Here is a 26,644-nt window from a genome sequence, read left to right as displayed (position 1 = left end):
AGTGTACACGTGTGTGATACATGCTCTCATCTTGCTCACACTGGAGGTCCTTATCTTGCAAACAAAATACTGGCTTCTGGTCTAGAATGATGAAGGAGATAAAGGCATAACAAAGGCATAAATAAATATTGCAGACTCTAGTTGAAAATCGCTGTAAAAAGTCCACCAGTTAATCATTACACACAGTTTGCTTAATGCCTTTTCTTGAGGTGACATGAGAGGAGGAGGAACGTGAGATTTGGAGATGATACTTTCTTCCTTTGATCTTTTCTTCTTTTAATGAAAGCAAGTCTGGGCTTGAGACCAATGTAAGCTTTTCACTCCAGTCAAACAAAGTGACTTCCTAGGTTTTCACCATCCTATAGATAAACAAGCCCACAAGGGCCCCTTTGTGGCATAGGACAGGTCTGCTACATTTTCAGGGGCTCCTTAGTGACATAACAGTACCGCTCCTCCTTTGTTGCACGAGACTTTTCCTGAAGGGAAGAAGCAGTCAGAGAAGCAAACTGCTCTCCCGTGGGTTGTCTGCGTAGGGGCATGGGGTCCAGTGGCTGAATTGAAAGCCAGATAATAATAGCGGTGGCCAATAGGAACTTGAAACAGCTGTGAGGCAGGGATACGTTTGTAACCAAAAGCCACTATCAGCTGAAAGAAGATCACAGCCAGAACACACACAGAAGTGAACTCTTTGAGAAAGAGAAAACCATGAATCTTTTGTCCACTCCAACTGGGTGGTGCCTCTCTGATAAAGCAGTTCAGATTTAGTTTCTTACCGTCTAGATATTTACTATTCACCAGGTGTCTCTTGCATTTGGTTTCTAGTTCGCAAAAACAATTACCTTTGAAACTTTATAAGTATGTGTTCCCTGTAAAAGAAAAAGCCAAGGGTTAACGTTCTAGTATGACGCTTATCACATCCAAACGGAGGCATCTGGATAGACACTTGGCCCTGGTGCGCGCTGGATTGTATCGGCTGGGTATGTCCTGTTTGTCTGGGGTCCCTTTGCCCTGGGCGCAGACAGACCCAGGGGAGGTGCCGAATGTTGGCGCTGTGTGTTGCCATGCCTCTTTTTCTCACTTACATTTCTTTGTGCTGCTTTGATATAAGAATTAAGATTTCACAAAAAAGCATAGATTTAACCACCAAGCACACAGAAGGAACCCCCTACCCAGTTTTCAGGCTTGGGCAACAGTGAGCCCCTTTAAAATTTTACTATTGTTCCAGATTCAAGGTGTTTCATAGTATTTCTCCTGCTTCCTTTATGCATCAGTTTTGAGTCAAATGCTCATTCCGGACATGCATTCCTTACCCCTTTCATTCATTTCCATGCTCTGCTTAAGCCTTTGCACTACTTCGGTATCGACCTGAGTAACGAAGAAGGGGAGAGCCGTCTCATCCGGGCCGCTGACCCCTGGGCGACCTCCATTCCGTTACACAGCCCTTCTTGGGCCGCAGCAGCCCTTGGGCCTTCACCCTTTATCTGATGGTTCCTCTTTTCTCCTCTCTCTTGAATTCACTCTATTCTTCTGCACGTTATTATTTTCCTTGTATTATACATGCACCCTCTAAGAAGTACTCCACCCGGCACGGGGCAGTGAGTCCATCGCCCGCACACTTGCCTGGCTTTGTCGCTTCTCGGGGAGGGTGCACTTCTCAACCCTATCTGCAAAGAAGCAGCATCCGGGGAGTCCCAAAGCCTCGGCTGCACCCCCAGCACAATTCAATCCAAATGTTAGTGTTTTCTCTCTCGTGTAATTATATAATTTAGAGCTTCTTACATGAAAATTGGGACAGCTAGCGTCCTGTAGAATTCTTTCAGATGACATGTAGATATTCTCCTGAATTCTTTTTAAACATGAAATGATAACAAAACCCACACTTTGCATTTTCAGTGTGAACTAATAATGTACTTGGAATAGAGGATAAAAATCAGGGCTGCCTTGTTTGTGTTTAATGGAAACAGCTCACATCTGCCTATTGATTCTAATAGCAACCTGGGGCAGGTAAAGTTAGGAGGACACCTCCTGTATTCAGCTGTGGTCCAGCAGCATCGGCACCTCCTAAGATATGTGGAACCTTGGGCCTCATCTCTGTCTTACTTAGTTAGAAGTTTCGTTTTAATGAAATTCTCAGGTGACTCGTATAGCCAATGTATTTGAGAAACCTAATTCGCTCCTGTTCGGTAATACTAACAAAGTGGCCCACAAACCAAAAATGAGTGAGAACTACTGAAATAGATCATTGGTATACTTTGCTCCATGCATATAGACTTGGCTTCAATGAGTCAAGTTTAAGAAACTTGACATCTTGAAATTGGTAACACTGCTGTGAGGAAGAAAGAGACCGTACTCATGTTTCAGGGGATGTAATTTTCCATTGATTCCGCATAAACAGAAGATATTTTTGCTTGTTCATAATGCAAACAGGTAGGTACGTGTGTATTCTTTTAATTCTCTCCTGATGCTTACAAATTGCTCGGCTAATGAATAAGAGGGCAAGTCCGTGTGCCAGAGCCAGCCGTCCAGAGCCGGCCCCCGTACAATATGCACATTTGGCTTCTGACATGGTCATGACTGCCCAGACACCAAGTGGATTTTTTGTAATGTAATCAAACATAACTTAATTTCCTTTCTGTTTTTTGGAAGGGAATAGGAAATGTAATCAGAATTCACAGTGAGTTGTATTTCACCGAGAAACGTTTGGCATTGTAGTCATCTCAGGACGAGGGTCAGATTACAGTGATTTGATGGAAACTTAAAACTTAACCCTCCCATACCCTCACACCTTGTATTAATAGTTAAGAAATTGATCTATTAAAAAAAATCTTTGCTTCATTTGCTGGTAGTCATGTCGTTAGTGACGGTCAAGATGATCAAAGGAAATGACACATCCAGTTAACCAGGGTGTTCTTTAACCCATGTTGGTTTTTATTCCAAGTCTGTACTACCAAAGCTAATTGCAGAGCATGCACAATCCCAAAAATACAACAGTTTGGTAAATAGAAAGTGAAAGGAGAATGAGACATATCTTTAGTACTATCTCTATTCTCCAACTAGCTAATATTCACCTTCAGAGTATAAGCTATCTCTTAAAATCTAACAAGAATGTATAATTTCTTCCTGGAACATGATCTGCCCATGCTTCTTATTGTAATACCAGTTTCAAAGCGACAGACCCCACCCCTGGACCCTGGGAAATGTCAGTAACTTCACCCAGACTCTTCCTAGGTAGGCTATTGCTGATAATAGTCTAAAAAGAGAGTAAGCAAGAGGAATGGGTGGGGAGGAAGCAGGGACTCGCAGTGCTGGGCAGAAAGAAAGGCAAGCCTCGAACTAGCAGCGGTTTTCTCCCAGAAGCCTATTGGGTTTCTGACCAGGATAAAGAACGGGAAGGAAGTAAAGAAGACAAAGAGGTGTGAGCAGACAAAAAGAAAGAAGGTGAGGTCACCAAGAGGATAAGATTAAAGGATCAAAGGGGGTTAAAAAAAACAAAAACGGAGAAAGGTAATGGTTTTCGTATTAGTGACATTATTCCTTCCACTAAAATAGTCTCCAGAGACAGAAATTACAGGCCTACTTAATAAATATACCCCATCGTGTGGTTTGGTTTGTTCTATCACAAAAGCGTTGGTATATTTTGTGGGATGAAGGTGGACTTGGAAGTTCTAGGGGTCGAGGGTTTTGTCCATGACACCAAGAGTTCTCTCCATGGAACCAAGTGCAAACCAGCACCCAGTGAATTGTGATGAGGAAGAGAAGTTTTTTCTTGTCCCCCCCGCCTCATTTAAACATTAGAAGAAAATTATTTTCAGACACAAAGCCCTTTCTACACAGTGCTTACAAGAAAAGAGCTCAAATTAGAGCATTGTTCTCAGAATCATATATGGAAAAAAAAAATGTGAATACTTCATGCAAGACCTCATGAATGAAAGATCCCTACACCGGGGAATAAATGGTGTTGGACAAAATAAAATTAAATAAAGAAAACAAAAAGAAAGATCCTTACATCAAGTTATCTGCTAGAACTCTGATAAATCACATACATGACAGTCAGATCAGATAGACAAATACCTAAAAGAGAACATGCGGATCGTGGAATGAGAAGCAAAATAAACTTCTTTCTACCTTCTGAGGTGACATGAAAGTTAACTTTGGAAAGTAGATTTAACTCTGGAGAAGCTAAGCGGTGGCAGCTATGGGAAGGCCACTGTGAATGGGCAGTGTTTCCCCCTTTTCGGAAGAGATGGGGTTTGTGGTGAATTGTGGGAAGGCACAGCAGGAAGCAGCAGAGTATGGGAACACTGCAGGAACAAAATCAGAATGTCCAGCTGAGTAAATCCCATGGCTGGGGAAGCAGCAGCCACCAGCATTTACTGAGCAGTTTAACCTGCATCACCCCACTTCATCCTCACAGCAACCTTAGTGATGAAGAAGCAAAAAGCTCAGAGGGGTTACTTGACCTTCTCAAGGTCATATGGCTTGTAATGGAGTCAGGCTAATGAGTCTGAAATAAGTTCTGGTCTTTCTGACTCCACGACCTGCCCACGTCCCCACTGCACTCGCCTCCCTCGGGGACTCCTTGCAGGGCACTGCTGTCAGGGGACGGACAGAGCTTGGCCGAGCACCTGCTCTTCTAGGCATGTTGATGAAGGTTTACAAAAAGAAAGAAAAGTTGTAACGCTGCAGGACAGAAAGAAATACATTGACGTAGAAAAGGCAACAATACTTTTTATAGTGTGGCCCGGTTGTTTCTCTTTAGTGTTTCCCTACACATTTGGCTGTCCACTATCTCACTACCTGTGAGGTAGAACTTGACTCCACCTTCCTGATGGAGAAACCGTAAGTGAGAAAGGTATCTTGTGTCTATGGCAAAGGGAAAAGTTGATTAGACAAAAACATGAGGGACAAGCATTCCAGACAGAGGGAACTACACGTGCAAAATCTTGCAGGGGGTAGGGAGTGCGGCTGGCACATCAAGAAAGAATGTCAGTGTAATCAAAACAGCCTGGTACTGGCACAAGAACAGGCATATAGACCAGTAGAACAGAATATAGTACCCAGAAATGGACCCAAGGCAATATGCTCAATTAATATTTGACAAAGGTGGCAAGAGCATACAGTGGAGTAAGGACAGCCTCTTTAATAAATGGTGTTGGGAAAATTGGACAGCAACATGCAGATAAATGAGACTAGACCATCAACTTACACCCTACACAAGAATAAACTCAAAATGGATAAAAGACTTAAATGTGACCCGTGAATCCATAAAAATTCTAGAAGAAAATGTAGGCAACAAAATTTCAAACATCATACGCAGCAGAATTTTCACTGATACATCACCTAAGGCAACAGAAACAAAGGAAAAAATGAACACATGGGACTACATGAAACTAAAAAGCTTCTGCACAGCAAAAGAAACAATCATCAAAATGGAAAGGCAACCCACTGTATGGGAGAACATCATTGCCAATGATACATCAGATAAGGGGTTAATTTCCAAAATATAGAGTACTCATACAACTCAACAAAAGGAAGACAAAGAACCCAATTAAAAAATGGACAGAGGAGCTGAATAGACACCTCTCCAAACAGGACATACAAATGACCAAGAGACATATGAAGAAATGCTCAACATCACTAATCATCAGAGAGATGCAAATTAAAACAACAATGAGGTATCACCTCACATCTGTCAGAATGGTCGCCATCAACAAATCATCAAACAACAAGTGTTGGCGAGGGTGTGGAGAAAAAGGGACTCTAGTGCACTGCTGGTGGGAATGCAGACTGGTGCAGCCACTGTGAAAAACAATATGGTGCTACCTCAAACAATTAAAAATTGAACTTTCATTTGACCCAGTGATCCCGCTTCTAGGAATATACCCTACAAAGCCTGAAACACCAATCAGAAAGAATATATGTACTCCCATGTTCATAGCAGCACTATCTACAATAGCTAAGATCTGAAAACAGCCCAAGTGTCCATCAGTAGACGAATGGATAAAAAAGCTGTGGTACATATACACAATGGAGTACTATGCAGCTGTAAGAAAGAAAGATCTCTTATCCTTTGAGACGACATGGAGGGACCTGGAAAGTATTATCCTAAGTAAAACAAGCCAAGCAGAAAAAGACAAATACCACATAATCTCACTTACTTGTGGAATATAATGAACAAAACAAGCTGAGGAATAAAATAGACCCAGAGACATGGAAGTGGGGTGCAGACTGGCAGACCTCAGAAGAGGGGGTGTTGGGGGGTGGGAAGAGATAAACTACAGAACTTATTATGTGCATGTATGCATAACCAATGGACATGGACAACAAAGCCGGGGACGGGCCTGGGGGGGGGGGGATGGGGAGGAGGGTGTCAATGGGGTAAAAAAGGAGAAACATCTGTAACAAAAATAAAATTAAATAAATTAATTTTTAAAAAAAGAGAAATGAGAAAAAGAAAGAAAGAAAGAAAGAAGGTCAGTGTGGCGAAGCAGAAGAGAAGTGAAAAAAGAGCCTAGTGAGGCAGGTGGGGTCCAGTTCCTTTGAGAGCCATTAGGAACGTGGCTTTAGTCTTGATTGTAAAAGCAATGAGAATCCGTTGGGGGATTTTCAGCAGGAAAGGGCAAGGTCAGATCTGGATGACCGAAACTGTCTGGGAGAGAAAAGAAAGCTTTGTCGGGGTGGGGGCAATGGAGATACAGAAAGGGAGAAGGATTTGAGAAATATTTAGATGAAATTGCTGGTATTTGGCAATGAATTAGCTGTGAGGGATGAAGGAAGAAGAAGTATCAAGGACGATTCTCGAGTGTCTGGTTTACGTCACCGTATGATTAGCGAAGACCATCGCTGAGATAAGAAGCACTTGTAGAGGACTACATTTGGGTGGAGATACTGAGTTTGATCTTAAACACATGTTTGAAGAGAAAAGAGTAAATAGAGTTTACACATCGACAGATTGAAATCCAGATCTGGATCTCAAAGAAAAAAGAAATTGAGGTTCTGTCCTCCTACCATGCAGTTCTCTTCACCTAACACTTTATTGTAATAATTTGATGATCCGACTACCCTGTAGAAAGCATGCCTCATAGAGGTGGGGACCATGTCAGCCTGGGTTACTGCCAGATCTCCAGCACCAGGTCCAGCACAGCAAAGAAACCACTCAAGAAATGCTTGCTGAGCTGAAGCCTCGCTCGCTAAGTGATGTCCTAAACTCTGCTCAGGACCAGCTCATCTCCCAGTTTGACTGAAGCCTGTGTTCACTGATCTCCGGGCTGCCAACTCTTGGGTCTGCTCCCTGGCTTTCATTCCCTTGCCCTTCCTGAGATGCAAGTTGGATCCTAGTGGTTTCTTTGGGAAATTTGGGGTTGATCTATCTACAAGAATTAACTTTCCCATGGTCTTAGCTGAGGACTTTCTACTTTAAGAGTAAGGTTGAGGGAAGAACCAGAATATTCAGTCCTCGAGGATTAATGGGATTTGAATAGGCAGGAGGTAGGGGAAGCTCATGAACACAAGGCCCAGAAGTACTGTGGGAAAGACTTGGACTGGGACAGAGAAATAAGAGAGAAGTTGGCTAGATCAAGTGGATGGACAGATTTGGATATCAGAATGGGAAGCTTGAGTGAAAGGAGCGGTAATGTGGAAGAACGAAGGATTCCTAACAGGGAAATGACCTAACGCACAATTTGAGGGAGATTAATCTGGCAGCAGTTTACAGGATTAATTGAAGAGATAAGAGATCAAAGGCAAAAGGACCAGCTCAGAGCCTGTTGCAATAATACAGGTGTGAAGAGATAAGAGACTGAACGAGACAGTGGAAACAGAGATGAAGATAAATGGAGAGAGCTTGGTGAATGATTGGCTGGAAAGCAATGGATGTTTCAAAATGACCCCCAGGTTTCAAACCGTGGTGGTACCTGGGAGACTAATGAATGGTGCCCCTGATGAAAAGATAGTCTTTGTTTTCTATGGAGAAAAATGAAACTGAAGAAGTTAATGCTCGTGTTAATTTTGCTATAGATCATCTTCCATTATAAAATTCACAGCAGTGGTGACCTCTGAGAAACTGAACAACTTAATGTAAATTGACTGTAAAATACATTTCTCACTGGGGTCTTGCACTCCCCAATGATGCCAGACGGACAGAGGTTTGGTTCAGCTGGCACTTCATCTGGCTGCTGGTCAAGCCAGCTGACTAGTCTCACATTGACTGCACTTCAGTGAACCTATGGGCCTGATCTCTCCCCAAGTTGAACAAGTGGGAAAAAAATATTTTTACTCTTTCAGTGGTAAATCTAAAGCTATAATTTTTCTAGCTTGTCTACATTAAGTTTACCAACAAGTAAGATGAAGGATATTTAAAAAAAAACAAAAGCAGAAACTCCCATTTAGGCAATTATGATATTTATATAGTCATACACTTAATATCTTTCTAGGATATGGGTGCGAAATGTCATTAAAATTTCACATTGTGCCCTGGCCAGTTTGGCTCAGCGGTTAGAGCGTCGGCCTGCGGTCTGGAGAGACCCGGGTTCGGTTCCCGCTAAGGGCACGTACTTCGGTTGCAGTTTGTCCTCGGCCCTGGTTGGTCGTGCAGGTGGCAGCCACTCGATGTGTCCCTTCACATCGATGTTTCTGTCTGTCTCTCCCTTCCTCTCTCTCCCTCCCACTCTATCTGTACAAAAAATGGAAAAATATCCTCGGGTGAGGATAAAAAATAAAAAATAAAAAATTTCACATTGTGACCATTACATAAATATTTTTTAAAAATACTAACAACAGCCCTGGCCGGTTTGGCTCAGCGGTTAGAGCATCGGCCTGCGGTCCGGAGAGACCCGGGTTCGGTTCCCGCTAAGGGCATGTACCTCGGTTGCAGTTTGTCCCCGGCCCTGGTTGGTCGTGCGGGTGGCAGCCACTCGATGTGTCCCTTTCACGTTGATGTTTCTCTCTCTCTCTCTCTCTTCCTCTCTCTCCCTCCCACTCTATCTGTGCAAAAAATGGAAAAATGTCCTCGGGTGAGGATAAAAACAAAACAAAACAAAACAAATAAAAATACTAACAACAAAAGTGACATATTATAATGAAGACTTTATAGATATTAATATGAACTCAATACTTCATATAGATAACATTTTATCCTGATAGTATTATTATATTGATCTCCTGACAAATTCAACTCTAATGATCCATTGGTTCCAATATAATCAAATTTAATCTATAGCAAAGATTCGAGGTACCTTGTCGAACTGTGGTATTTTAATCATTGTTTTTCATTTTTCAATTACAACTGACATACATTATTATATTAGTATCAAGTGTACACCCCAGTGATTAGACATTGCATAATTTACTAAGTGATAATCCAAATAAATCTTGTACCCATCTGACACCGTACACAGTTATTACAATATTATTAACTTATTCCCTATGCTGTATTCTACATTCCCATGACTATTCTGTAACATTCAATTTGTACTGCTTAATCCCTTCATATTTTTCACTCACCCTCCCCCAATGCCCTGTCCCATCTGGCAACCTTCAAAATTTCTTTTTTTATTCCTTCTTCTACTTAAAGAACACCCTTCAATATTTCATATAACAGTGGTTTGGTGGTGATGAATTCCTTTAGCTTTTTCCTGTCTGGGAAACTCTGTATCTGTCCTGCGATTCTAAATGCTAGCTTTGCTGGATAGAGTAATCTTGGTTGTAGGTTCTTGCTTTTCATCATTTTGAATATTTCTTGCCACTCCCTATGGCCTGCAAAGTTTTTGTTGAGAAATCAACTGAGTCTTAAGGGAGCGCCCTTGTAAGTAACTAACTGCTTTCTCTTGCTGCTTTCAAGATTTTCTCTTTGTCTTTAACCTTTTGCATTTAAATTATGATGTGTCCTGGTGTGGTCATCTTTGGGTTCATCTTGTTTTGGACTCTTTGTGCTTCCTGGGTTTGTATGTCTATTTCCTTCATTGAGTTGGGGCGGTTTTTTGTCATTAATGTTTCAATTTCTCACTCTCTCTCTCTTCTCCTTTTGGCACCCTCACGATGTGAATCCCAGGGGCTCCTTACACTGTCCTCATTTTTTTGTATTCTTTTTTCTTTTTGCTGTTCCGATTGAGTGATTTTTGCTTCCTCATATCCCAAATCGCTGTTTTGGTTCTTGATTTCATCTACTCTATTGTTGATTCCCTATAAATTATTCTTCATTTCAGTTAGTGTATCCTTCATTTTGATTGGTCCTTTTTTATGATGTTGAGGTTCTCACTAAGTTCATTGAGCATCCTTATAACCTGTGTTGTTGTTTTTTTGATATATTTTTATTTATTTATTTATTTATTGGAAAGAGAGATAGAAACATCAATGTGAGAGAGAAACATTGATCGACTGCCTCTTGCATGAGCCCCACCGAAGATCAAGTCTGCCTGTGCCCTGACCAGGAATTGAACCAGGATATCTCAGTCCATGGGATGATGCTCAATCCACAGAGCCACACCAGCCAGGCATAACCAGTGTTTTTAACTCTACATCTAGTAGATTGCTTATCTCTCTTTTATTTAGTTCTGTTTCCGAAGTTTTGTTCTATTCTTTCATTTGGAATATGTTTCTTTGTCTCTTCATTATGGCAGCCTCCCTGTGTTTGTTTCTAGATATTAGGTGGAGCTCCTATGTCTCCCAGGTTTGGTGGAGTGACCTAATATAGTCAGTGTTCTGTAGTGTCCAGTGGCACAGCTTCCCCAGGTACCCAATCTGGGCATTTGAGGTACAATCCCATGTGGGCTATGGACACTCTCCCCTTGTAGTTGAACCTTGATTGCTGTTGGCACACCATTGGGAGGGATTTGCCCCCAGCCTGATCAACTGCAAGAACTGGCTGTGACCACTGACAACCATGGAGGGTCAGCTGTGTAGGGGCCCACCCCATAGAATAAGACTTACCTCAGCAGGGCTCTGGTGCCTGCTGAGTCCTCCCTTGAGTGTGACATTTGTGGAGGTGGTTGGATGGTGCTTTGACATGGTCTGAAGCTGTCCATTGGATGCACTGGCTCTGGGGCCTCCCAGGAGGTGCAGGCCAAGGTCAGCCACCACCTGTGTTCTGCAAAGCAATCTGCAGATGGTTGCTACTTGTGCTGGGATTGAAGGTGCCCAGGTGGAGCCAAGCTTCAAACTAAGACCAGCTGCTGTTCATGCTGAGCCTGAGGCCACTTGGCAAGAGGTATGGGGCATGCTGAGGCCAGATGCTGCTTGTCTGAGAGATTTTATTTTATTTTATTTTATTTTTTTGGTACGTGCCCCTAGCGGGAACCAAACCTGGAACTCTCTGGTCCGCAGGCCGATGCTCCAACTGCTGAGCCAAACCGGCCCGGGCTGTTTGAGAGATTTTAAGAAATTTTGAAGCATGAGCCAAGACAGGCCATTCGATGGAAAAGCCACTGGAAACAGCTTGGGTAGGCCCCAAAGCTGGGTGGGGTGGGGTGGGGCCTCAGGGAACCACCAGGGCAAGGCAAACAGTTTGAGCCAGGTTGATGGAGTCTCAGATATGGCGCCCTCCTGCCAGCTCTGTGGGGAGAGGACTCATCAAAGAAGCAATAGCCTCTACCAGCACTTCTTCCTGGGAGAACGCTGCCCCTGAATGGAAGTCCTACAACTAGGAGATTAAAGCTGTCACCTGATGCTAGACAATTCAGTTCCTCCCCATATGTCTCTGGTGCCTTTCAAGCTGCTGCCCCAGTGCTGAAGTGCAGAGGGAGTGAGTCCAAGTACATTCGTGTAGGGGCCCTTTAAGAGAAATGCCCAGGACTCTAGAAGCCCTCTGTCTCCCTCAGCCTCAATTTTACAGCCATAAGTTATGGGGACTTCTCTTCCTGGCGCTGGAAACCTGAGCTGAGGGGCCTGGTGTGGTGCTGGGACCCCTCACTCCTCAAGGGGGAACCTATGCAAATATTCCCCCTGATTTTTATCTGCCACACATGGGTGTGTGACCAGCCCATTCTGCATTTCCTCCCCTCCTACCATCTTCATTTGGCTTTCTCTTTAATTTCCTAGTTGTAGGACTTCCATTCAGCCAGATTTCAGGTGGTTCTGAATGATGTTGTTCTGATTAGTTTCCATCTTGATGTGGTTGTGGGAGGATGTAAGTACCACGTTTACCTACGCCACCATCTTGACTGGAAACGTCAAATTGTATTATACACAAGCTTGGAATTACATGATTTCATTTCATTGCAAAAGTAAAATAATAATTGAAAATGCTTTTATTTCTTAATATTTTATAAATGAACTAAATCACTGTGGTCTTTTGACTATTCTTGAATTGCTCAAAATGGTCTCACCAAATGTACAAATGAATGTACAAGAGAGTTGGTCATTTCTTTAAAACTTATGAAGAAAAATGGTCATCCAAATATAAAATAGCAATGTCAGTCATGAAGATGCCATGATTCATAGTTGAAAAGAAGCCTCATTTATTGAAAGAACCCTCACATTCTATTATACCTGCAGCTGCAGCATTCTTCACACCTTGGCTTTTTTTTTCCTTGAGTCACCCATGTTAATAATTGACATTATTGCAGTCATCTCAGATATGAAATCAGCCAAGATCAATGGCTTATCTTTTGACTAACGCTTTCTTTCTTGTAGTTAATGGCTCATCAAAGACATTCTCAAACAAAGACATAAGTTTGTGTGATACATTGGCCAAGTATCATATAAAAGATATATGTAAAGGATTATTCTTCTGGAACAACAATAACAAGAATGAGGTCATAGATTCTCTAATCCCTACAATAATGCCTTTAGAAATAAAAAATTCCTTTCAAGGGTATGGAGCAGATTGGCAAAATATTTCTTTTAAAAAAGAAGATTTGTACAATTAACCTTTTATGCATGAAAACACTATGGAAAAAAATTCAGACAGAATGTTAAAAATGAGGGCTTTTGTTTTTTGTCATTGCCTGACATAAAAGATTGATTTTTTTTTTCTTTGCTTGTTACCTTCCTAGCTCTTCATCACATAGGATACATTGATATTAAAGTACTACAGTCATGGCGCACATGCAGTTCTGTTTTATTTTTAGCCTATATAATACCCGGTAACAATGGTCCCTGCTCTTACATGGACTCCATCCACCCAGTGGCCCGAGATGGAACATGGAGTCCTCATAGCTTCCTTACCTCCTCCGGCCACATCAGGCTAGTCCCGCGTTCCGTCAGGCTTGCTTACTTAGCATCACTTTCCTCTCCGTTTCCATACTTCTTTCAGGCACTCATCTTTCCATCTAGGAGTGATCTTCCTACAGCCACTCCCATTGTTAAAGTGTTTGGGTTTGCAGCGTCTAACTGCAAGCAGGTTTTTTGCTGCCTCTATCACATATTGATGGATAGATACTTAAATGCCATCACTTGTAGGAACTTTCTCCGAGAATGTGACATCTATCACATGTCACCATATCTCCTTTGCCTTTAGAAAGAAGATGATATAGTCAGTAATGTATCAGGAACAAAACACTCACACACACACACACACACACACACACACACACACATAATGATAATACTGAAGGCTGAAAAATAAGGGTGACTTCCCTTAAGTATGATGGCAGTAACCTCTTAATTATTTCTGTTATGAGAGGTGAAAGAAGTCGTCTGCATTTCTCAGAACTAACAACCTAGCATCTATTTTAACTACTTTTGACTAAAGCAACATTTGAGTTTACCTTTTTTAAAAATATATGTTTTTGTTGATTTTTTAGAGAGATAGGAAGTGAGAGAGAGAAAAAAACATCGATGTGAGAGGGAAACATTGATCAGCTGCCTTCTGCATGCCCCCTTCTGGGGACTGAGCCCGAAACCAGGCATGTGCCCTGACCGGGAATGGAACTGGGACCTCTCAGCAATGAAACAATGCTCAATCCACTGAGCCACACTGGCCAGGCGAGTGTACCTTTTATTTTCCTTTCTGAATTGTTTTGATGGTCAAAAGACAAAAGCACAAACTGTTAACCAGCTTCAAGTTATAATACTTTAAGATCATTAAGGTGCATCACAGTTTACAAAGCTCTATTGTATTATTTTATTTAATCATAAGCAACCCTATAAGATAGAGAAGTGTTTTCCCCATTTTACAGATGTGAAAACTGAGTCTATTGACTTGGCCATGCTCACAGAGCTACTATACTGACTTGCATCTGGCTGATATGGCTCAGTGGTTGAGCTTCAACCCATGCACCAAGAGGTTGCTGGTTCAATTCCCAGTAAGGACACATGCTCAAGTTGTGGACCCGATCCCCAGTGGGGGGCATGCAGGAGGCAGCCAGTCGACATTCTCTCTCATTCATGTTTCTCTCTCTCCCTCTCACTTCCTCTCTCTCTAAAATCAATAAAGGAAAACAAAATTTACTATACTGACTTGGATCCAAGACTTCTCTACCCAAATCTCTGCACTAATTGGCAGATTCTGAGCTGTCTACACACACACACACACACCTTGTGACTTGCATGACGAGGAAATAATAACAAAGAAACACTTAAAAATGGAGCTATTCAATTTAGTTATTTTTGTTTCTTCTGACAATGTTATAGAACCACATGTTTATGTATTTCCGTTTTCTGTCTACTGTTGTTTTTCTTATACCCCACTGCTTAAATATTGCATTTTCCAAGCATATGAATGGAAAATGTCCAGCTGCCCAAAAAGAGCAGATTGATATAACATGAGCTCTTTGTTTGCTCACAGAACAGGCACAAGTCATGCCCTGCCAGCTGCTTTGTCCGCAGTCTTAACCTTGTTCTGTGAGAACCACCTGTATGACTGGCTGGATAATTGATTCCATGCTCAGGTTTAGCCTGGGGATCTTCTGTTAAGATTAAACCAGATACTGCCTCGCAAGGTGAATAACATACCACTTTCTGAAGTCAGTTTGAGCCACTGAGGCCAGGTGGACATGGACTTCCAATCACTGCATTTGGAAGGAGCATCATTTTGGGAGCTTCTCATATGAAGAAACTATTCGGGCAGGGAGATATTTTAGTGCTGCGCTCAGGGTACCCAAGTATTGGGTCTGGGAGTATTTGTTCAGAGAATTGTCCTGTCTTACTCATTTCATTTCAGATAGTAAACTGCTCTAAAATGTACAGTGTAGAGGCCAGATTACATCTCTTTTTTGGGGGGAGGGGGGTGATTCATGAAAAACATCTATCCAGAGAAATGGATTTATTAACATTGGAAACTGATCACTGGGTCACTTCAAGATCCAGCAGAAAATTTGGTAGTACCTTAAATATCAAAGAAGACAAACCTAGGACTCAAGACCCAAGGTTTGCAGTCAACTTTTGGGTGGTCATCTTCAGGACCCTTAGAAGCCACTAGGCGTTTCAATGCCTGAGCAACTGGCAGTAATAGGACAATATGTCAACTAAAACATGGAAGCTCATATTATTTCAATGAAGTGTTCATTCTTTAATCAGTACAATCATAAAGGAGAGTTTACAAATGTGCTTTACTTCTAGTTGAAAATAACCATCACCTCATCCCTTGGTGAAATGACACTTTATTTGAACATGGGTTGAGCAGGTTGTTGCCAGAGAAAGACGAAGAGGTGGTGTTGAGTTTTCCTAAACATTTTCAGCTTCATTTGTTGACAGAACCTTAAGATAGTTGGAAGCTGGGCTTCTGCTCCCTACTGTAACCGTTGTTCCACGGGAAATTTACTTGTGAGTGGAGTGTGACTCGAACTCATTCCAAGTGACCTTATCTCCATTACTATCAAAACTTGGCCCACAACCTTGAAGATGTCGCTTGTTCCCATTCAATCAGAAGCAAAAGCCAGGGGACAAGTGAAGTGACATTGTGACCAAAAGTGAGGGAGCCACTTTCCACTGCTCCCCACCACCGAGAGAATTCTCTCTACTTCTGAACTGCTTCGATGTGGTGTACAGGGGATTGTTTCCTGATCCTGTGCTTCCTCCATCTGCTTAGTCGTAAATGCTTCCTAAAATATTTTTCAAAATCCACTCGCGATGTTCTAATCCTTCTTAATATATGGACTGCTTAAAATGCAAGTCGTCTTTTTTTTTTTTTTTTTTAAATTCCAGCTTTGAAAACATGCAAACAAATGGGTGAGCCTTAAGAATGGATTGGGCAAAAGTGAGTGAGAGCTGTTGGAAGCAGAGCTGAGCGATGGTGGTTCTATTGTCCATGCACCTTACAGAACAGTTTAATTACGTATCTGTCTGGTCACTTCAACAAGGAAAGTTAAGACATGGTGATTACAGCCCGTTTTTGTTGGATTAGAGGGAAATAAATGTTTTGCACTCCCTCTGCTGGCTCTGAAATTACAACAGCTCATTAACCAGATCTATATTTAGATGCCTCTTCCCATAAAAAAAGAAAAAAATGGTGTGTGGAAAAGGAAGCAAAAAGCTGGGAATGCTGTTAATTTTATTATTCATTTAAAATGTCAGGAAAAACAAACATCCTGCCCAATGCCAGCAGTTCGGATGAGCAAGGAGCCAGAAGTTCTTTTAGGCTCTCCAAGCACTGTAACAGCCTTTAAAAATTACTCCATTCCTTTCAAATACTGAAACAGTCTTTTCCTAGAGCTTAATAAAAGCTTAATAAACAAACTAGTGGATTAGTGTGTTCAGTATGTTCAAAACAGTCGGGGAACACAAAGGCATGTATTTGGTTTAGGGTGGGAGGGAGGGGAGAGGGTGTCTCTCTTGGTGTCAGAAAGGAAAACAAAAAGATCCTCACCTGAATCCGTGTACCTCAGGGGAGGCCACTTGCGTGCATGAAAGCTACCAAAAGCTGGAATTTTACAGCCAAGGGCCCTAACAAGCAATGGCTTTCTTCTTTTTTTTTTCACTTTTTTTTTTCTCTATTGATTTGAGAGAGAGAGGAAGGGAGAGGGAGAGAAAGATAAGAGAGGACATCAATTGGCCGCCTCCTGCATGCCCCCCACTGGGGATCGGGCCCACAACCTGGGCATGTGCCCTGACCAGGAATCAAACTGGCAACCTCTCGGTGCATGGGTCAACACTCAACCACTGAACCACACCGGCCAGGCAATGGCTCTCTTCTTGAGTGAGAAAGAGAGGCTATCAAGAGAGCAAAATGCTCCAGGCATCAGGGGATCAGGAGAGCCCCGCCCTGTTTTACTCTTGTTGATCAGCACATGGAGGGTTTTCCTGCAAGGCCCATCTTTGCCTGGGCTTTGCTCTCTTTTCCAGTCTTGCTTGCTTTCTTCCTCAGGCGGCTGGATGCCAACCACATCAGCTATGTCCCCCCCAGCTGTTTCAGTGGCCTGCATTCCCTGAGGCACCTGTGGCTGGATGACAACGCTCTGACGGAAATCCCTGTACAGGCTTTCAGAAGTTTATCAGCACTGCAGGCCATGACCTTGGCCCTGAACAAAATACATCACATACCAGACTATGCCTTTGGGAACCTCTCCAGCTTGGTAGTTCTGTAAGTTCTATTGATTTTTTTTTTTTTTCTCTTTCTCCCTTTTAACAATTTCTAAGTTCACTGTAAGACCTTGAATAGAGACATTTTAAAGATGGAAAACCCCATGAATCTCTCCCCAGAATGCCTCATAAGTGTTCTGATTGTATAAAAGACTGAAACAACATTTATGGAACACCTGCTATGTGCCAAGTACTACTGGGCACTCTCAGATATGATCTCTGCCCATTGGATATTGTACAAGTAATCACCACAATGTATAATTAGTTCAGTGACCAAAGTTAGTTAAAATGCCTTATTTCTGATATTAACTTATAATTCAGGTCAAACTGAAATATGCCTTCTTATTCTTTTTATTTCATAAGTACTTCTCAAACCCCTGCCAAGAACAGAGAAGCAAGAATGAACCCGACAATGAACGACATGTATCTGTGCCCCCTCATAGGTCAAGTTTTCATTATTTTAGTAAATCAAAATGATCTTCAAGTAATGGTTTGAAAAATAACCAGTCTTTTATCACAGTGTAGCAATATGCCCCACGTGTATAATGTCTGTCGATACTGATACAGGGAAACAGCAGCTGCTCGAAAGGCCGTAAGGTCAGTTCGTGGAGGAACTTTGACCAAGGCCTCTTCTGCACTATTTCTCCCTTCGCGCCGCACCTGCTCACCTGCCCGCCTCTGTCCCCAGTCATTCCACTTTGCCTGACTGCATGTCTGTCTCTTGCACGCTACTGTATATTGCTTGAAGAGCTGGCCAGCATCTTACCCATTTACTGAGGTTCCCCTCGACCCCATTCCCTGCATGTTGCATGTAGAAGATCCTCAGTAAGTATTACACAGATCTCGCATAAACCCAAAGCATATTTATTAGAAGAACTTTAGTCTGAAAGAATAATACATTTTTTGGTGATATTAACAAATTTCTAAACCGGATTTCACATACAAAGATGATGCTATGGACATACCAGTAGATGGATAGGTGCTTTAATCTTTCTTTCGCTAGAGCAGTGATTTTCAGCCTTTTTTCATCTCATGGCACACATAAACTGATTACTAAAATCCTGCAGTACACCAAAAAATATATTTTTGCTGATCTGACCCCCAAAACATAGGTATAATTTTGATTCATTCACATCAGATGGTTATTGTTCTGTTGGTAGTTGTCATTTTTATTTTTTTTTATTTGACAATGCTAGGGAAGAGAGGACAGTGCCCTTGACTAAATAGTCAAGTATTGCATGTTTAAAAATTCTTACGGCACACCAGTCGACCACAAGGAATAGATTTACAGAGATCCAGCTATTCTTTTTCACTCTGTCTTTTTAAAGCTAATTTTCCAAAAATCTCTTTGGAACTTGGTGTATTTTTCACTTATGCACACCATTGCTTTCATTGGCTTTGCCCTAACTGACTTACCATTGAGCTGAAGGTGATAATTATACACACTAAATACTGTGTCAAGATAATTACTCTCCTTGAGCAGCCAAAGAATATGATCATGATTTTCTGCAGTCACACTTGCTGTTTCTGTTAACCTGTGGTCCCACCTGGAGAATGTAGCCATTATAAGCTACCAGCTTCAGTAGAAACCGTGCTTAGTACACCTGGGACCTTTCCTCCATCCTCCAGCTGTCAGTACAGTCAGAATCTCTGCTTATCACTCTACTCCCCAAAGTCATGCTAAATACCCCTTGTGGGAAAATATGCTGAACAATCACACTGAACAATCTGAATTTACTTTTATCAATCATGTTGCTCCTATTATGATAAACTCCCTGATTTTTCAAACCCAAAAGGTAAAGGTAAAGGGACTGCCTATTAAATTCTCTGGTATAGAATCATCTATGGTAACAGTGAATGGAGCAGATAGCCTTTTTTTAAAAAAAAGTTAAACAAAACATTTCTTTATATAATTAGTGCATTCTTTAGTGCAAATTTCTTTGGCTCTAAGCAATCAGAATGTTGTGCCTAAACTTCTGTGTCCTGACTATAACATTCTCCCGCAGGCATCTCCATAACAATAGAATCCACTCTCTGGGAAAGAAATGCTTTGATGGTCTCCACAGCCTAGAGACTTTGTGAGTTGACCTTTTATTTGTTTCCCTTTTTTTCAGTGTTTTTGTTTGTATTCTAAAGGAATCAAAATAGCCTTAAAGTCAAACTTGCAGTTTGGTTTGGTTAATTGCCTGAGCTTTAAACAGATATTCACAGTGGCTTAATCTTACACACACACACACACACCTGTAAAGCTAAACAGTAAAACTCAGATTTTATCTTAATGCAACAAGAGTGATAAATTAGTTAGAATCATTATAAGCTAAAGGAGGTGTTTTCCATTGAGCAGGGACTTGCTTGCTTGAGAATGTGCATTCTGTCAGGGATCAGTTCTATGTTGGGATTCAGGCTCACTCCCCACTGAATGAGAGAGTACACACCAGGTCCAATCTGAGATGAACAAGTGTCTCCTTAGGAAACAGTAAGGTTTCATACTAAAAGCAAATCCAAAGACTAATAAGTAATGGTAGCTACCATGTGTTGAGTATATCTTATAGTCACATATTGCACTGAGCATTTGGCATACTTGATTTCAATTATCCTACAACCATTCTATAAGAGCAGACATTACTATTCATCTTAGGTTTAGTGCTGTTGAGTCTTTTACCAGCATTGCATAGCTAGTCAATAGCACAACTGGGATTTGCTTCCTTCTTCAGTTTGACTCTGAAATCCATGTTTACTGCCATGGTCTACTTCCAAGAATAGGTCAAAAATTTAGTTTTGAGTTGTTATTTATAATAAAAATAGAGCCAAGCCTGCTGACTGTAGCCTAGAGTGTAGCCCAGAGCCACTTGGAGAAGAGCTTCTTGGGGGCCACACCCTGGCCGAGCCTTTCCCAGGTGAGGGGCTGCTTCATTGCCCTGTTGAGTGGGAGTGATACTATAAGGGAGAAAGGGGGTGACTGACTGTGAGGGTTCTGAGTGTGCTGGGAGAGGAGGTTAGTTCCAGCTGTGCCCCCAACCTAAACCCCCATGTTTTTAATACTCAAGTGCAATAACTCACACAGGGCCATTGACTCTACAATGTTGGCTCTGACCAGGACTGCAGAAGGAGATGACCAATGACCACCCTCTTGTGGCCTTAGAGCCCATTACTCATTTGATTACAGAGCTTAGCAAGTTGCACATGATCAGTTTAACTTCTAACCAGGTCTGAGTCCACTAATTTCTTTCCATACCATCTATTGTGGGTGGTCTTCTTGAGGCCTATCAGCACTAATAGGTCTCATTCCAGGGTTACTTAAGTCATTCTGTATTTCCTCTAGAAAGGGAGGAATCATCCTCATAAGGAGATGCCAAGATGAACTCGTCCAGGCAGGACTCTGATGTCAGGTTAATGGCATAGGCAAGCAGTTTCCATCAGCTGCTAGGAAAAATGAGAACTTCTCCCTTATCTACACGGGGTTTGGGCGGAGGATCTTAGCAATGGAAAACACCTTCGGTCCCTTTCAAGTCTACAGGGACAAAAACAAGATGGGCTTTGATGGGTGTTTCTATAAATAGAATCCTTCCTTCCTTCCTTCCTTCCTTCCTTCCTTCCTTCCTTCCTTCCTTCCTTCCTTCCTTCCTCCCTCCCTCCCTCCCTCCCTTCCTTCCATCCTTCCTTCCTTCCTTCCTTTCTTCTTCTTTCCTTCCTTCCTTCCTTCCTTCCTTCCTTCCTTCCTTCCTTCCTTCCTTCCTTCCTTCCTTTCTTTCTTTCTTTCTTTCTTTCTTTCTTTCCTTCTTTCTTTCTTCTTTCTTTCTTTCTTCTTTTTTCTTCATGTTTGAGGTGAGGACCCAGGATTGCATATAAACACCATAGAATAAAACATTTCAGGAGAAATTCATGTGAGTCTTATCTCCCCTCCCCTCACCTTGCCCAGGGCTAAGGAGGATTAGTCAATTGGTTACTCCCAACTTCTTCCTTTCCCTCACTAGAAATCCAAGTAATTTATAAGGGCCCAATCCTTTTTTAATCAAAACAGAGCATCTGGAGAGATTTACAAACAGGAAGAAAATTTATGTCCACCAAAGACACAAGTTTCCTGCCTGCAGTATAGCTTAAGGATGGTTTGTGTCAGACAAGTAGGAATCTTGATTCATGTTTTACTCAGTTAAATTATCTCTCTCTCAAAATTAAATAGCCGTTCTTCTCCACAGAGGAAGAGCTGACTACATCTGATTGCCTGACCAAAGGGTTTTTCTGTGTCATCTGGGAAATCTGCCATTCCCAGAGACCAGGAGGCAATTACTTTTTCATACAAAGATGTAGATATAAGGTGGAGTAAATCTATAAAGCTCTTGTGAGTAATGGGATTGAAAAGCCATTTGTGTCAGAACAAGTAGAGAAATTAGTGATTTGAGATGGTTTGGCTATTCCGTCTCTGTGCCTGAATGATAACACGGAGCTTTGCCTCACAGACCAAGGAAAACATCATGCTTCTGATCTGAATCGCCATTTGTGTCCCCGAGAAAATTCTGGACCTAATGTCCTTCCTGAGAGTACCCTGCACATTACAAATCCCTCCAGGAGCAGGTCCTCCTGGACCTCGGGCTGTGGGGGATACAGGCACTCCACAGGCTCCAGGGACAAAGCAGCTCTCCAAGATGTCCTCTCAGGCAAGACTAAAAGCAGCGGGGGGTGGGGAGAGGATGGAGGAGGGAACAAGAAAGGGCCTGTGACTCAGGAGCCCCGAGCAGTGCACACACTATCTGGCAGCTTAGTGAGCGAGGCTCAGGCGAAGAGCCACATCAGCCAGCAGCTGCCAACACCTGGCCAAGTGTCCCAGCCGCTTGGACATCAGCACAGCGACACGTCCCCTCCCTTTTTGAAATACCCCTGTGCCACTGAGCCTTGACTCCTTAAAATTTCTCATGATCAATCTAACAACCATTTTAATGCAGATACTTGAGAAATGGTGGTCAGCAAGCCCAGCAAATCTCTCTCCGTCAAGAGAGGACTGAGAATTTTCATCAGTGATACCAGTCCATTGAAATAACATGTTAACTTTCCATGTAAATGTAGTATATATGAACCTGTCAATGAAAAACTAAAAACACTGTTTATTTATTTTCAGAGATTTAAATTACAATAACCTTGACGAATTCCCCACTGCAATCAGGACACTCTCCAACCTTAAAGAACTGTAAGTATTTAGGACAGACTTAATGGGAGATCTCCATTCTTCATGAATTTATTTTTAAATATGTTTGACTGCCCTGCCGTTGTGGCTCAGTGGACTGAGAGTCATCCCACAGACTGAGAGGTCCCATTTCAATTCCCAGTCAGGGCATGTGCCCGGGTTGCGGGCACCCTCATGGAGGGTGTGCAGGAGACAGATGATCGATGTTTCTCTCTCACATCGATGTTTCTCTCTCTCTCTCTCTCTCCCTTCCTCTCCCTCTAAAAAAAATAAAGAAATAAATAAAAAATAAAATATGTTTGATCATTGTACATAATATGACATAATAGAAAAAAATTTAAATTCATACAAATGTCAGTTAAGTACACTTGAAATATACTTTAATTGATTCTATCACCAGCAAATATCAGATAATGTTTTTATTTTTTTAATTAATTCATTTATTTTTGTTGCATCTGTTTCTTCTTTTTCCCCCACTCCCTTCCCCACCTTTATAGTACTGTGTCTATGTCCACTGGTTATGCATATATGCATATAAATTCTTTGGTTTATCAGCTCATCTTTTAAAATTTACAATGGATTTCTCTAATATATGTATATTAGAAAAAAATATACATATTTTTCTAAGCCATACTCTTTTTCTAACATATATTCCCCCAATATTTATATACTTTATAGATTTGTACAGAACTGTAATGGAATTCAGTTATTTGCTGAGCATTTTGACAAACATTTCTAGGGTGCATAAGTCTATGCAAACTGGAATAAAATGTATATGCCTAATGCAGTTCACATACATTACTTTACATTCTTTAAATACTTCGTGAATCTTACTTGATTTTTAAAAACCCACAATTTTGCTAAAGTAGAGCTAACCTTCAGCTATTACATTGCATATATTTTCTTTTACGTACTATAATTAGGTTTTTATTGTACCTATAACCAATGTAAGCAATGTTCTAACACTTGGAAAGGAAAATCAGCATAGAACCTATTTTCCTGGCAGAGAGAAATAAAACACACAGCTAAAGGTGGTAGACTGCAGGGCTTGTTTATAAAACACACACACACACACACACACACACACACACACCCCTTTAGGAGTTTCTGCCTCAGGAAAACCCACTTATGGCCTAACTGGGAAGTCATCGTTGTCCATGCGAGGCAGACCAAAGACTGCCACTCATCTGGTCCAGCCACAGGCCCACACAGGACCCCAGATCTTTGACTCTGCCCCTCAACCATCCAGACATTAGTGTCAACAGAAGAGAATCAGTTTGTTATTACAGACTCACTGAGCACACCTTCCTTCAGCTCAGGAAATTTTGTCCTCACAAGGAGATTACTTTAATCTCCACTACAGTTTAAGTCTGTTTTCTCGTCTCCTAGCTTCATATGGGGTCAGGAGGGTGATCATAATCTGTCTCCGAAAATGGTTCCCTCTGTTTCAAGTTAATATCTATCAGATATTAACAGCTACATTTTCCTTACATAACATTAGATTGTAAGTTCCATAAAGCACAGTTATTATGTTCAGATCCTTTATTTCTCTTTCAAGATGACAGCTTGTGAGTTCTCTTTCCCCTGGAGAGTGAGTGAGGGCACATGTTTCAAAATGCATAGAGGAATTTCACCTTGTCGTCTAGTTACTGAAGGTGCTGGTTATTGCCCCAGGGAGAGGGGGTGAGGGCTATTAAATCATTTTACCCCACACTCTATTTTCTATAAACTGTTTTTGTTTCTCTTTCTAGAGGATTTCACAGCAACAACATCAAGTCGATACCTGAGAAAGCATTTGTAGGCAACCCTTCTCTTATCACAATGTAAGTGGCCATAGTTCTTTCTGAGTTTTCCATCCTGAAATAGAGCATGTATTACGCTTTTAAATATAATACAATGACTGTTCTAAATTTGCCTGAGTTTCTCAGTCAATGTAAGACTGCACAGAGGTATATAGAGAGATATTTTGCCAGGTTTTAGCTGAATGCTAAAATAATATAAAAGATTCTTTTTTTCAAAGGACCTTCAATACGCATTGCGTTATGCTTCGTATCTTCAGATGCCTTTTCTCACTTCACAAGAATCTTATAAAGCGCTTTGCTTCTCTCTGTCTTCTAAGGAATAAACTGATTTTTAAAGTATCAATGTCAAGGTCACCTAGGCATTCAGAACATTAATTCAAATGTACTAGAAATATAAATTATTACATACAAATAGAGTCCTTTACAACAAGAGATGCCAGCCTAAGGGATGGTAGGGGTGGGAAGACTGTTTCATGCGATCTCTATACCCATTCACTGCCATGCCCGAGCCATGCCCGAGCACCGAGTCACATATATAAGTACAAGCTACGTTGCAATTCTAGAAATACACATGTTTTAGAAAGGTATGTATGAGGATTTAGGTATCATAAAAGCACAACATAGACTTACAACAATAATGTGTAATTGATTCTATGTTTCACATTTAGCACTGACATGATTGGTCATATGTAGGTATATAAGAAGAAAATAGGTAATAGGCTGGCTCTTAGTTAAAAGACACCTGGCGGATTTGGGACATAAGAGTGGACTGAGGTCATGGGGGAAGGGTCCTGAATTTGGAGGAAGAGAGTAAGGACCTTTGGGGAACAGGACTCTAGGGGCACTTCTTGGCAGATATCCGTCCTGTGCCAGCTTGATCGAGCGGCTTTCTGGGACTGTCGCAGTTGTCACAAATGAGCTGGAGCCCCAATTAGCCCTGACAACTGAAAAAAATACCATTCATCATTCCTGAAGCGTTCTGACAGTCTGTTGGAAAACTAAGGGTTTTAAAGTTTACTGCCAATAAATATTAGTCCTCATTAGAGAGTATTTACATAGTAAGAGGTTGGCAAATTGCATTGCCTTTGCTTCTTTTTCCTAGCAGCAGCAGGACTAGTTTTTTAAGCCACTCTTTTTATATGCTAATACGGCTTAAGAAGGATAACAGCCCCCAAAATTATTAGTGCTTCTATCCAATATTTGATGTTGACTAAATTCCCCTCTCCTTGCTTCTGCCTCTGTTTTCATCTCTTGTCATTGCCACCCCCCTTTGTGCCCCCCCCTCCACGATTCCCACTTTCTGTGAAGGCGAAGGCCTCCTGTGTCCATTGGCTACCCAGGCCTCATTTCTACCTCTGTTCCCCATCCTGTGCCTAACTTCCTATTCCAGCTGCCATCAGCCTCTCTGCTAGCCATTGCCTCTAGAGTCTGATTCATCTAAGGCTCATCTCCCCACCCCCACCACTGGCAGGGTTATCTCTTTCTCTCTCTCTCTCTTTTTTTTTTTTTTTTTTTTATTGATACATGCCCCTAGTGGGAACTGAACCCAGGACTCTGGTCCACAGGCCAATGCTCCAACCCCTGAGCCAAACCGGCCAGGGCAGGATCATCTCTCTCGAAACATAACATCGTATTGTCACTCTGTTGCTGTGAAACATACAGAGATCAGGATTGCTTATTTACATTAAATCACACTCCTTACCTGACATCAACAGCCTTCTACATGGCCCAAGCCAAACCTCCCGATCAGTTCACCAAAGCTCAACTCAATTACCCTTCGCCTAACCCTGACCAACTAAGCTAAATTCATAGAATGAATCTCTTTCCCTCTTTCCTTTGCTCCTGTGATTCTATCTCTTCCCTGTACTTATGGACGTTTTCTTCTCCAGGGTCCATTTCATAACGAGATCGGGCACTTTCAGGGTGGTATGGCCGTGGACTCCAGCGTCCATTTCAAATGACAGTTCCATGAAGTGTTTCCTGAGCTCATGAGAGTACTCCTTTCTGAGAACCCTATAGCTCCTTACTTGTATTTATGATACCTCTGCCTGATGTATACAAGCGCGTGCATTATATCTGCCCAGTGTGCACACATATGAACATATAAGCATATAGTGGAGACAAAGAGGAATATAATATTATGAGGGAAACTCCATTTTTTAATGCTCATGCCTATGTCCCAGCTCTAGCTCTCTCTCGCAGATTATTT

The 26,644-nt window shown here is 41.7% G+C and overlaps 1 protein-coding gene across 4 annotated transcripts in view; it reads left to right on the top strand.

The window, feature by feature from the left end:
- Nucleotides 1-26,644, top strand: part of LGR5 (leucine rich repeat containing G protein-coupled receptor 5) — a 163,535-nt gene that overhangs the window by 88,609 nt on the left and 48,282 nt on the right. For 2 of the 4 annotated variants that reach the window (XM_036251768.1, XM_036251769.1), the window contains 4 exons: nucleotides 17,240-17,455; nucleotides 19,461-19,532; nucleotides 22,568-22,636; nucleotides 24,385-24,456. In XM_036251768.1, coding sequence (XP_036107661.1) covers nucleotides 17,240-17,455; nucleotides 19,461-19,532; nucleotides 22,568-22,636; nucleotides 24,385-24,456 — 429 coding nt within the window. The remainder of the gene's footprint in view (nucleotides 1-17,239; nucleotides 17,456-19,460; nucleotides 19,533-22,567; nucleotides 22,637-24,384; nucleotides 24,457-26,644) is intronic. The other 2 variants (XM_036251772.1, XM_036251771.1) reach the window with 2 other exon arrangements.

This window comes from Molossus molossus, unplaced genomic scaffold (genome assembly GCF_014108415.1).
Source record: "Molossus molossus isolate mMolMol1 unplaced genomic scaffold, mMolMol1.p scaffold_m16_p_10, whole genome shotgun sequence".
NCBI classification, from domain to species: domain Eukaryota; kingdom Metazoa; phylum Chordata; class Mammalia; order Chiroptera; family Molossidae; genus Molossus; species Molossus molossus.
The sequence above is the reverse complement of the archived record's forward strand: the minus strand, read 5'-3'. Positions and strand labels throughout refer to the sequence as shown.